Here is a 13,195-nt window from a genome sequence, read left to right on the forward strand (position 1 = left end):
AAGAAAATAACATAAATTAAAAAGTATATGATAAGGTTCCTTGGTTGTTTGTATTTCTTATAACACCACTGCTTTCCTATTGCATACGAAGCAAGTTCTGGTTTAAGTGGAAAGCATGATCTCTTGGAGTTGTCAGCATCCTTGTTTACTCAGTTGAAGATACCACCTTGTACTTGCTTTGAGTCTTCCTGAACTCCCACACATTGTGATTTCACTGGAATTGTATGCTTACAGGACACTGCTCACACTATATTCAAATGGGGTGGCAAGTAGCAACAGACATGCACGTGGTGCTCACCCCTGTGCTCATGTGCTTCCTCCATTGTTCCATCCACCTTCACTTATAAAGCCAAGTTTAAGAATACAGTTATTAAGAATTTTTAAATGGCAACAACATGGCATTATACCAAGTGGGGGCCCAGCTGAGGACCAAGTTCAGTGCTATTGTGCAGATCAAGCATTCACAGAGCTGGTGAATGAACTATTGCAAAGGTAACTTGTTGCCAAAATGTCATCCAGAAGGGCATCCTAGTATAATTTATTTATATCTGCATTATTTATTCACACCACCTGTGCACATTTTGTTCTTTTGACATGGAACAAAAGCAGTACACCTTATTCTAAAAGATGAAACCCTGCCTTGCCCATCAATATACAGGTTTTTTTGCCTTTGATAGGTACCTTTCCTTGCCCATTCTCCATCCAAACTCTAAAGGCAGCTTCATGCTGTTCTTCTTTTATTTTTTATTATTTGGACCACAAAGACACAAGACTAACATGGATCTGAATACATGAGCAAGATGAAGTGAGGGCATTCACTAAGCACAGGCACAGAGCCAAGTCATATAAAAGAAAACTTGAATTTTGTTCTACAGTTAGTTGTGGGAAACTGACTGATTCTCCTGAATCTGACCTCTTTGTAAACTCAGATCCCATCATCTTGTTTTAGCTCCCAGGATCCTGCCTGATCTCTGGGCTTCCAGCCTCCCAGCCTCAGACTGTTTTTTTGTTTTCTTTTGGGTTTTTTTTTTTTTTTAGTTTTGCTCTTTTTGCCCAGGCTGGAATGCAGTGGTGTGATCTCGGCTCACTGCCAGCTCCGCCTCCCAGATTCAAGCAATTCTCCTGCCTCAGCCTCCCAAGTAGCTGGGATTACAGACATGTGCCACCACACCCGGCTAATTTTTGTATTTTTAGTAGAAACGGGGTTTCACCATATTGGTCAGGATGGTCTGAAACTCCTAACCTCCAGTGATCTGCCCACCTCGGCCTCCCAAAGTGCTGGGATTACAGGTGTGAGCCACCACACGCAGCCTCAGACTCTTCTAATACATTCTTTACCATGACACCAATGTGATCCTTATAGGGCACATAGTCATCCAGACGTTCCTTGCCTAAAATATTTTTCTTGCTCTCCCTTGCTCTTAATTATCTTCATGATAATTAAAGTCCTTCATGGTTTAGCCCTGCCCAACTCTCCAACTTCCTACGTATCCTATGATCTTTCAGACAATGTGCAATTACTCAAATGTTTGCTCTCTCTTTCCTTTCTATTTGTGTATTTACCCACTGCCTAAAAAATTTTACTCTCTTTTCTTTGCCTGCCCCTCTCTTACTTGTCTTTTAAGAATTATCTTAGGAATCCATCCTTTTCTTTCTTTAACTATTCACTTTTTATTCAAGAAGTATTTTTTGAGTACCTGTGATAGGCCAGGTGCTGTGCAACAGTTTTGGGATATAGTGATGGACAAGAACAGAAAAGCCCCTGACCCGGGGGAAGCTGAGAGTCATCAGGGGTGGAGACAGATCATATATGCTTTCTCTCGAAAAGTCACGCAAATACGTGTACCAAAAAAAAAAATGCCCAAATTAATTAAAATTATGATTAAGGTCACAAAGGAGAAATGTTTTCTGGAATTAAAGCATAGAAGCAAGTCAATATAACCCAGTGGAAATTACAGTTGAGCTGGATACTGAAGGGAAGATTGGATTAATTTAGAAAGGAAAGTGAAGAGTTGGATGCCAGGAGGTGGATCTGTGTTTTTGTTCTTGTTGTTGTTCGTTTGTTTGTTTTTTTATTGGAAGAGAGAAGAGCATAAGGAGAGGTTCTGGGACAAGAGAGAACTTGATATTCAAGGTACTAAAAGAAGGAGGAAAATGGTGCAATATAAATTGGAGAGGTAGGAAGAGGCCTGGCCAAGAAGGACCTTCTAGACCAAAGTGAAATTTTAGTCTGTATCTAAGAGCAGTGGGAAACTTCTGAAGTGTTTGGTTTAAAGAGGAGGAGAACAGAGTGGAAGGATCACACTTCAAAATTTTTTAAAGAGCTCTCTCAGCCATCATATCGAGAGCAGATCTGAGGGGAGCAAGAATGGAAAATCTTCCACATTTCCAAGGAAGAGTTGTTTATGAGGGAAAGTAGAAAGAAGTGGGAGTTACCACTTCTATAAAGATTTATTGATTTCCCTAACCCTTACCCCCTCTACCTTCAACTCTGGATTAGAACTTCGTTCCTGTGTTCCAGTGGAACCCTGTGTTTATTTCATTTAATCTACACAACAACCTCGCCCAATGGTCATTAGTAGTATCTCCACTTGGGGTATGAGAAAGTTTAAGGTTTGGAAAGGTGTAGCAACATGCCCAAGTCTCTGCGAGTAGTAGATGGTAGAGCCAAGACCAATGAGAAGGGGAGATGAAGGCATGAGAAGGAACAGAGGGATAAATAAGTATAGTGTATGCATGGGAGACAGTAGAAAATTTTAGCTGTAACAAAAAGTTAAAGTTGAGATAGGAAGACAGATTAAGGCCAAAATGTAGTGCAAAATGTACACAAAGAATAAGGCATTTAAAAGCAGAGCTCAAAGGTGGTGAATGCTGTTTGTGCCTTTTGGTTCTGAGCGATACCCTAACCTAAATTAACTGTCTCTCCTTGCCTGTCATCCGCACTCTTACCATGTCCTTCCCTTTTCTTGTAATCCTAGCAAGATTCTGTACTCTTTGGTGCACTTCCTCGCTCCTCCGCTTCCTAGAAACGTGCCAGTAATCTAGCTCCACTTCCATTTCCAACCAATGGATAAGTTCCCATGATTTCTTCAGTCTGTCCCCTCCTCTCTAGTCTTTCTGCTACTTTGCTAGTGCCGATATCCAGACATTAGCCTACCTTTCCTTGTTGTGGTACCAGCAGCCTAAATAGTTGCCTGGTTTGCAGTCTTTTGTCCCCTCAAACACATCCTCCTCTCCACGAAGGAAATCCACTGAAACATTGTTAAAAGAATCTTGTGGTTCTTGCCTTGCACCATCTCTCACCAACCCAGTCTCACTTGGGAAGATCTAACAGCACCAGATTATTTGTGGTTCACAAAAAAACTATTTGTAACTGCTTTTATAAAAAGCAGTTCTTTTTATTCCATACCTCTTTTCTTGCACTCGTGAGATTTCCTCCTCCTTAAACAGCATACATCTCTTTTCATATCCTCAGACCTGCCATCCTCTCCCACCCCACACCACTTTATTGTCACCTAACTTTTATTCTGTCCCCTTATACTCAGCTCCAGGGTCACCTCCTCCGGGAAGGCTCCCAGCAACAGGGGGTTCCTTTGTGTTAGATGTTCCTCCTTTTGCTCCCCCTGCATCTTCTGCATACCTCTAGCCTTAATATGTACCACTTCTTTTAAATAGAATTTGTTCACCTCTTCCCCCAACTACACTTTGGGGACCTCCTTGAGGGTAAGGCATAAGATATCTCCAGTGCCTGCTCAGCACTGCCATGCAGAACCCCACCCCTTCAGATGTCTGCATCTGATTTGTCACTGGTCACTGCAACACCCTCTCCCCAGTTCATTGGAAAACCTTTCCTACACTGACTACCTTCTGCCCTGAGTTGTTTTCACCCATATTGAAGCTCCTTTTTTTTTTTTTTTTTTCCCTAGGATGCCTTGTATTCGTTGGCTAGGGCTACCATAATATAGTACCACAGTCTGGGGATCTCAAGCAATAGAATTATTTCCCCTCATATTTCTGAAGGCTAAAAGTCTGACATCAAGGCATGGGCCGTATTGGTTCCTTCTGAAGCCTTGCAGATGGGTGTTCTTTTCCCCAAGTCTTCACATGGTCTTTCCTCTGTACATATCTGTACGCTAATCTCCCCTTCTTATGAGGACACCAGTCAGATTGGATTAGGGCCCACCCTAATGACCTCATTTTAACTAATTACCTCTTCAAAGACCCTACATCCAAATACAGTCATATTAATATTTGTCATATTCTGAGGTACTAAGAGTTAAGACATATGAACTTGGAGGGAAAGTAATTTAACCCATAAAATGCCTCTTACCCGTTAATACCTTTCCCCAAACCTGCTGCCAGTCTCAAGCAGCTCCCACCTGCAGAGATGCAGGTTACAGCGTCCCTGCCTCCCTCTTTCCCTGTTATTGAAAGCACTGTTATGAGCTGTTTGCATTTGGACTCCCTAGTTCTGGGATTTTGTGTATGAAGTTGACCTCCAGTGATATATGGGAACTAAGGAAAATTATTTCTTCTTCTATGTGATGCTTTCACATGTCTGAATAGATGACTTCCTATTTTCATTTCCCTTCTTATTTTTCCAAACGCCTATAGAATCTAGAGTTTATGTCATACAAGTGAATGGACTATTGTGCGCTGTAATATCACATGTCATGGTTTGACATTCCAAAGAGATGTATAAAAGATTGTTGATTGTTTTCAGACAAATAAAGAAGATTGGATCTTCCTTTTTATAACAAATAAAATAAAATAAAAACAAATTATATACTATACTTTTTATTGCTGAAGAAATGAGCCACAAAGAAGTTACATGTCAAGTAAGTGTCAAAGCCAGTTTTCAAATTCAGGTCTTCAGACTGCAAAGCCAACAATGTGCTTTTCACTATATCATTATCTTATTTATAAGGAACTTAGAAGCAGACATAAATGTATTTCATAAGCACTTACTTTTATAAGCCTATGCTTATTTTATTAACTCGATTACTTTTTAAAAATATTTAAAATATTTGTTCATTGTTGAAATTTTCATTGTATGTTTTATTTTAAATGAGTTTAAAATTTATATTTATAATTATGATTTATAATAGAAAAGTATTGGATATGTTTACAATTTAAAAGTAAACGTACTCATTTAAACTAATAAACTTCTAAATAATCTATTTTGTACCTTTTATAATTTTTATAATTGTTATGCTTTTTATTTAAGCATTTAAAAAATAATTTCAACTTTTAGTTTCAGGGGTACATGTGCAGGTTTGATACATGGGTGTATTGCATGATGCTGAAGTTTGGGGTAAGAATGACCTTATCACCCAGGTAGTAAGCATAGTACCCCATACGTAGTTTTCCAGCCTCTGCCCTCCTTGCACTCTCCCCACTCTGGTAGTCCCCCAGTGTTGGTTGTTTCCATCTTTATTTCCATGAGTACCTGATGTTTAGCTCCAACTTGTGAGAACATGTGGTATTTGGTTTTCTGTTCTGTGTTAATTCGTTTAGGATAATGGCCTCCAGCTGCATTCATGTTGCTGCAAAGGACATGATTTCATTCTTTTTATGGCTGTGTAGTATTCCATGGTGTATATGTACCACATTTCCTTCATCCAGGCAGCTGTTGGCAGGCACCCAAGTTGATCGCATGTCTTTGCTATTGTGAATAATGCTGCAATTAACGTATGTGTTCATGTGTCTTTTTAGTAGAATCATTTATTTTCCTTTGGATATAGACTCAGTAAGGGATTACTGGGTTGAATGGTAGTTCTGTTTTAAGTTCTTTGAGAAATCTCCAATCTGCTTTCCACAGTGGCTGAACTAATTTACATTCCCAACAACAGTATATAAGTGTTCCCCTTTCCCCACAGCCCTGTCAGCACTTGTTGTTTATTGACTTTTTAATAATAGCCATCTGACTGTTGTGAGTTGGTATCTCTTCGTGGTTTTGATTTACATTTCTCTGATGATTAGTGATGCTGAACATTTTGTCACATGTTTGTCGGTCACTTGTATGTCTTCTTTTGAGAAGTGTCTGTTCCTGTCTTTTATCTACTTTTTAATGGGGTTATTCAGTTTTTGATTATTGAATCAAGTTTTTTAAAGATTCTGGATATTAGACCTCTGTCAGATAGTTTGTGAGTCTTTTCTCTCATTCTGTAGGTTGTCTGTTTACTCTGTTGATAGTTTCATTTGTTGTGCAGAAGCTCTTTAGTTTAATTAGGCCCCACTTGTCAATTTTTGCTTTTGTTGCAATTGCTTTTAAGGACTTAGTCATGAAGTCTTTGCCAAGGTCAATGTCCAGAATGGTGTTTACTAGGTTTTCTTCTAGGATTCTTATAGTTTGAGGTCTTACATTTAAATATTTAACCCATTTTGAGTATTGTATATGGTGAAAGATAGGGTCCAGTTTCATTCTTCTGCATATGGCTAGCCAGTTATCCCAGCACCATTTATTGAATAGGGAATCCTTTCCCTATTACTTATTTTTGTCAATTTTATCGAAGATCAGATGTTCATAGGTTGTCAGCTTTATTTCTGAGTTCTCTGTTCTGTTCCACTGGTCTGTTTATATTTCTGTTTTTGTACTAATACCATGCTCTTTTGGTTACTGTAGCCATACATCATAGTTTGAAGTTGGGTAAGGTGATGCCTCCAGCTTTGTTCTTTTTGCTTAGAATTTCCTTGGCTATGCAGGCTCTTGTTTGGTTCCATATGAATTTTAGAATAATTTTTTTTCTATTCCTGCAAAAAATTGTTAGACATTGTTAGTCTGATAGGAATAGCATTAAATCTGTAGATTGCTTTGGGCAGTATGGCCATTTTAATAATATTGATTCTTGAAATCCATAAGCATGAAATGTTTTTCCATTTGTTTGTGCCATCCATGATGGCACATGATGGCAGATGATTTATTTCAGCAGTGTTTCGTAGTTCTCCTTGTAGAGATCTTTCACCATCTTGGTTAGATGTATTCCTAGGTATTTTACTAAATTTTGCGGCTATTGTAAATGGGATTGTGTTCTTGATCTGGCTCTCAGCTTGAACATTATTGCTGTATAGAAATAGTACTGATTTTTGTACATTCATCTTGTAGCCTAAAACTTTAGTGAAGTCACTTATCAGTTGTAGAAGCCTTTTGGTAGAGTCTTTAGGTTTTTCTAGGCATAGAACCATCTTGTCAGCAAAGAGAGATAATTTGACTTGTTCTTTTCCTATTTGTATGACTTTTATTTCTTTATATTGTCTGATTTCTCTGGTTAGGACTTCCAGTACTATGTTGAAAAAGAGTGGTGAGAGTGGGCATCCTTGTCTTGTTCCTATTCCTAAGGGGAATATTTCTAGCTTATTTACATTTCTATAAATTTGTATATTACTTATAAATAAATATTTTTATATAAAATTCTTATAAAATTAGCAAGGAGCTAAGTTACAGTACTTAGAAAATATTTGCTGATTGACAATAGGTGAGGAAATCTATTTATTAAATTATAACAGAGATTCACTGATACCTGCTATTCTACTCTGAAGAAGGCACCAGGGAAGACTAACAAGAAAATGTTTTTTATTAACATGAAAAATAATAGTAGCACTTATTATGTAAGTTTACTTGCTGGACTGAATTTTAAAGTCCTCCAAGCCAGCCTATGATATAGGTACTATTCCATTTTACATTTGAGGAAACTGAGGCTTAGCAAGGCTCATTAACTTATTCACAGTCTCAAAGGTAGTAAGCTATGGAGCTGACATATTTCCGACTCCATGCTCACTGTCTCACTGTGACACAAGCTGAAGAAATTACAGGATAGAGACATAGTCAGCGATTACTCATTGAAACCAGGAACATATTGGGTACAGGCACTTGAAGCCAGTGAAGCTCATAAAAGGGACATTGGTCATCTGACACTGAGTTACTTCACCTCTGTGGTGTTTAGTCTTCTAACTTATAAATATGAGTTTGATGATGGCAGTTCCTCAGGGATTTGCTGTTAAGCAAAAAAGAGTTGGATGTGTGTGTGTACATACATATGTACTATACCTCTAATATATATACATATATAGTACACATGTACATATATATATGTATAAATATATAGTACATATGCGTATATATTAGAGATAGCTGTATAAACCAGTTCAATCCTTTTGAAAAGCAATAATTGGATAGTAAATAAAAAGAGCCATAAAAATGTCTATATTTTTGGCCTGGAAATCCTACTTCTAGAAATATATTCTAAGAAATGATTCAAAAGGCAAAAAAAAGAGCATATGTAATTACAGGGAGAAAATGGAAATGATAAAAATATATATCAAGATATAAAATACATTATAGTCTATGCTGATGGAACATTGTATAGTCACTAAATATTACAACTCTAGAGACTATGCAACGAGACAAAATATGTAATATGTGATGCTATGTGGATACAAGAGGTTAATACAAAGTGGTGTTCTAGCTTAATACACATGCGTTTGGATAAAGCCTGGCAGAAAACTCCAAGATATGTGAGTATGGTGAAGGGAATGTGGTGTCTTCTTTCAGAAGTCCCATTAATGTGGAGTGTTTCTTGTTTTAATGTTCTTTGTAATTGTAGTCTGGTGGTAAGTACAGGTGGTGCTGAAGATGCATGAAACATGGGGAAGGAAGGTAACCGCACAAGGGACATTTTAAAAATCAGCATGTAAAACAACCAGGAAATAGAAATTTAAAGGCAAAAATTTAGCAGAGCATTCAGGGGAAATGGGTACTGAGGGAGGTGCTGAAGAATACATTAGCAGGTCAGGCTCTAACAAGATCCTGCCAAAAAAAACTGGAAACCCAGAATGCTTGTGAGTTGGTTCTCCCCGTGACCTTCTTTCTGCTGGCAAGCCTGTGATAATAGCCCAAAAGGAAGGAAGAAAGTGTAGCAGTATGCACAGTTTACTTAAGTTCACCAAAAACTGTACTCGACTGTAGAAAAGGGAGGAAGTCTGGTCAAGCCTGAGTGAGTCAACGTTTAATCGCCCTCCACCCAGTTCTCCTCCCTTCCCAAGGCCACCTCAGCTTTATGTCTGTGTGCTTGACCCTTCCAAGGGAGGAACTCCAGCTGTGAGGGGAGGGACCAGCCCAAAGCCCTATTGGTTGGTCTCAACAACCAGGTTGAGGGGCCAGAGAGAGCAGGGACCAGGACAGTGGTGATGATCTACATCACATCCCCTTTTAGGAATTTTCTTTTTCCTCTGTTTCCTCTGAGTATTTGAAAGGTCACAGCTCCCTCCATATCCTAGGCCCCAGAAAGAGCCCGTAGCCTTTGAGCAGTGTGAGGAGCAACCAAAGTGCTTTGTCATCAGTTTGTTGAAAGCTCTCTACCGATGCAAGGTACAGTTATTTTTGCTCCTTAAATAATGAGTGACAGGATGAGGTTGGAGATGGGAATGGCAATCTTTAAGGTAGAATCTGCTTCCATCTCAAAACAGAACACACCGTTACTAGCCTTGAGGTGCGGGGAGGAGGAGCAGGCATTGGATGGATGTGAACATCCTTGTTTTGTATGGAGTATAAAATCAAGACTTCTGCGAGAGGAGGCATTCTTTCAGAACTATTAGGATAATTTGGGCTGCCTGGTGACTCAGCCTTAAGCAGATGCCACTTGGTCTGATCCCACTGCTCAATCAACTAGCTGAGCTTGCCAGATGATCCTCACATCTTTATTTCTTAAAAACCTTGATTATCGCTTTCCTTTTGCACCAGAAGTTGCTCTTATATTTCAGGCATCAGGATAAACACTGAAGGTAGTAATTACAGTTCAAGGCCTTAACAACTTCTTTGGTCTCCTTTTAGGGGTCCAATCTGGAAAGATAGCACCAGATACCTTTCACATAGAGATTTCTGAGAAGTTCTGTAGCTTTTTGGAGTTCTGTAGCTCTGAAGTTATTATGGGAAGAAGATAAGGGTACAATTACCCTCATTTTCCAGAGATCTGGAGAGGATGGCTGGTTTGCCTGAGGCTTCAACAACTTTTCTGTAATTCCCTGCTAGTCTCCTTATTCCAAGTCCATTCTCAGCGTCCACACCCCCACATTCAGCAAATGGTGAGTTAGTGTGAAACACTGTTAAGCATCAGTCACCCAGACTGTGTGTGTGTACATACATATGCACCATATCTCTAATACATATAATACATATATACATAGTACATACAAAACCCTGTAGGTGGGAAAAGCCTGAAATGAGGATGGGGGATAGGAAAAGGGAAATGCTATTTAATAATAACTATATGTCCCTCATTGTTCTGTGTTTTGCATATGAACCCACTGTTTCAGAAGTTCCCTCTTATGTGTGGCCCAGACTTACGTTTTTCCACCAAATAAATAATTTATAAGTAAGAAATCTATGCTTTGCAACTGCTGGGTTGTTTTGGTCTTAGGTATACCCAGTGTAAATGTATCAGGGGAATGTTTGGTCTAAAGAAAATCAGGCTGCATAACACCTTAAGAAAGCTAGTTACATGTTGCCATAGCAACTGGAGGAGCCTCAGAGTGAAGGGCAGAGTTCTTCAGATTCATCTACTGCCTCTGCAGATTGACTTCCTTGAAACAGAATCATGTTTCACAATCATCGATACTGAACAGTTATTTTCATTTTTAAAAAGTTACAACCCTAAGTTGATATATTTTGGCTTTTTCTCTGGTACCATTCAGTATCTTTTTACCTTTGGAAGGTGGGAGTTGGTAATGGTATCCTTTGAAACTTTCATTCATGCATTCACTAATATAGTTGGGACCTGTGCCAGTGGGGTTTGATGGTAATTACTCTTTGATGGCTGGAACATGACCTGTGAAATGAGTTGCTGGTCTCACTTTAACTCCTAATGGACAGAAATCCGCGTCTCTCAGAACCCAACTATAACGCTTGTTTTCAGGCCCCGGGAAGAAGTTAGCAATTTGAATGGCTTCTCCTGAGGGTAAACTATAGGGTCTGTTCCCCAGGAATTATACTTTGCCTTTCTAGACCACAGATATCATTGCAATTAGTCTCAAAATACCCTGTGAGATGTGTGTAAATAACACAAACCACATTTGCAGACAGGGCCACCCTTTGAGAGTACAAGTAATTTGCCTTAGGGGAAGGGGGTAAGATAATTAGTAACAGCAGGAGTAGAGATTCCAGATGTTCATACTCCATTCCTTGCTAAGTCCACAGGAAAAAAATATCTTCCTTTTACTCAAGAAACACAGCCAATTAATGGACAGTGTGGGTGGGAATGGGTCAATATTTGTTGATTAATTTTTGAAGTTCATTTTTATTTTGTGGGGTTTATCGGTGCCTACTATTAAGTTTTTTTTTCCCCCGATAACAAGTCTCTTGATGTCTTCTCTACCAAGACTGAAAAAAGTGGGTGAAAAATGTGTGTAGTGAGAACTGGGGCTGGAGGTTGGAGAGAGCTGGATTTATTGGGGTGTTTTAGAAATTAGTAAGGACATAAAGAAAAAGATTCCGCTGACACAAGCAATAATTAATTGAAAAAAAAAAGAGCACATACATTGTATAAGATCTGTTTTAGATTGTGAAGGATACAAGGTAACTAAAGCATGTGTTCTGTCCTCTGTAGCTCACATTCACAGCAGATAGTCACAAGTACTCTGTTTAGTCAATTTTCTGCTGCTATAACAGAATACCACAGACTGGGTAATTTATACAGAGAAGCTATTTATTTGGCTTATGGTTCTGGGGGCTGGGAAATCCAAGACTATAGCACCAGTATCTGGTGAGGGCCCTCCCATGGTGGAAGGTGTGAGGAAGTGAGCACATGAGACAGAGAGAAAATGGGAGTTGAACTTTTATCAGGTGCCTACTCCAAAGATAACTTAACACATCCCCATGAATACAGCATTAATCTATTTAGGAGGGGAGAACCCAGATAGCCTAGTTACCTCTTAAAGGTTTCATCTCTTAATATTTTTACAAAGGCAATTATGTTTCTGACATAGGAGCTTATGGGGGGCACATTCAAACCATAGCACACTCCAATAATAGTATTTTGGGACTTGGTAGGGAGAAATTTATTCTGACTCTAGTAAGAAGTAGAGAACAATAGTGAAATGTTTCATAGGGAATTTGAGCTGGGCTTTATAGAACAAGTAGGAATTCACAGGCAGATATTACAGAAAGGCTATTTTAGGAATCGTGAGCAGCATAAAGAACAGCATAAATTGGAGACATTCGCAAAAATAACATGGGCCAATGTGACTTGAGATTTAGGGTAAACTATAGGGCAGAGTTGGAGTCAAAACTGAAAAAGCAAAGACTCTTTGGGAGGGCTCTAAATAGCAGGTAGAGTACTTTGGAAATTATCCCATATGGAATCAAAGATTTGGAAACCAGAGGGTTACACAGGGTCACTTCGTTTGTTTGTTTGTTTGTTTTGAGACAGAGTCTCACTCTGTCGCCCAGGCTGGAGTGCAGTGGCACAGTCTTGGCACACAGCAACCTCTGCCTCCTGGTTCAAGCAATTTTCTTGCCTCAGCCTCCCGAGTAGCTGGAATTACATACCTGGCTAATTTTTGTATTTTTAGTAGAGACAGGGTTTCTGCATGTTGGCCAGGCTGGTCTTGAACTCCTGATCTCAAGTGATCTGCCCACCTCGGCCTCCCAAAGTGCTAGGATTATATGCATGGGCCACCGCGCCTGGCCGGGTCATTGTTTTTATGCAATGATATATTAGTAAAGTTATTTTTTAAAAGATTCACATAGTCTGATTCATGTTCTAAGAAGATATCTTAAGAGGTGAACATATTCTGAATTTATGTCAACATGTGTGTAATTAGTTCCCTCAAAATGTCATAAATGGTGTCCCTGTACAAGTTTAAATGGGTTTGCAGAGGCTGCAAACTAAAGAAACCATGCAAAAATGCTGACTCAAGTATTTCAAGTGACAACTATCAAGTTTAAATGCTTGCGGCACCGTTGTATCAGGGAAATGGATCCATGCAGCTGGAAAGCCAGGCACATCCCTGAAATTTCCCTTTCTGTGTTTCCTTTCTTGCAGGAACAGCAATGGAAACCTTCCATGTACAGCAGCATAACTCCAGTTTGCTTTCCAAGCCCTCTGATTGAGAAGCCAATAGACAAAGTAAGAATGAACCTACTTTTATCAGACACGATGATTCGAGCCAGTTGGCTGTTATTTCTTTTTGCCTTGAGCTA

The 13,195-nt window shown here is 39.1% G+C and overlaps 1 protein-coding gene across 3 annotated transcripts in view; it reads left to right on the forward strand.

Annotated features, from left to right (window-relative positions):
* The window catches only part of RASGEF1B (RasGEF domain family member 1B), a 617,711-nt gene that overhangs the window by 428,593 nt on the left and 175,923 nt on the right, over window positions 1-13,195 (forward strand). For all 3 annotated transcript variants that reach the window (XM_008957649.4, XM_055111364.2, XM_055111363.2), the window contains exon 4: window positions 13,038-13,121. In XM_008957649.4, coding sequence (XP_008955897.1) covers window positions 13,038-13,121 — 84 coding nt within the window. The remainder of the gene's footprint in view (window positions 1-13,037; window positions 13,122-13,195) is intronic.

The sequence above is a fragment of the Pan paniscus genome, chromosome 3 (genome assembly GCF_029289425.2).
Source record: "Pan paniscus chromosome 3, NHGRI_mPanPan1-v2.0_pri, whole genome shotgun sequence".
Taxonomy (NCBI): domain Eukaryota; kingdom Metazoa; phylum Chordata; class Mammalia; order Primates; family Hominidae; genus Pan; species Pan paniscus.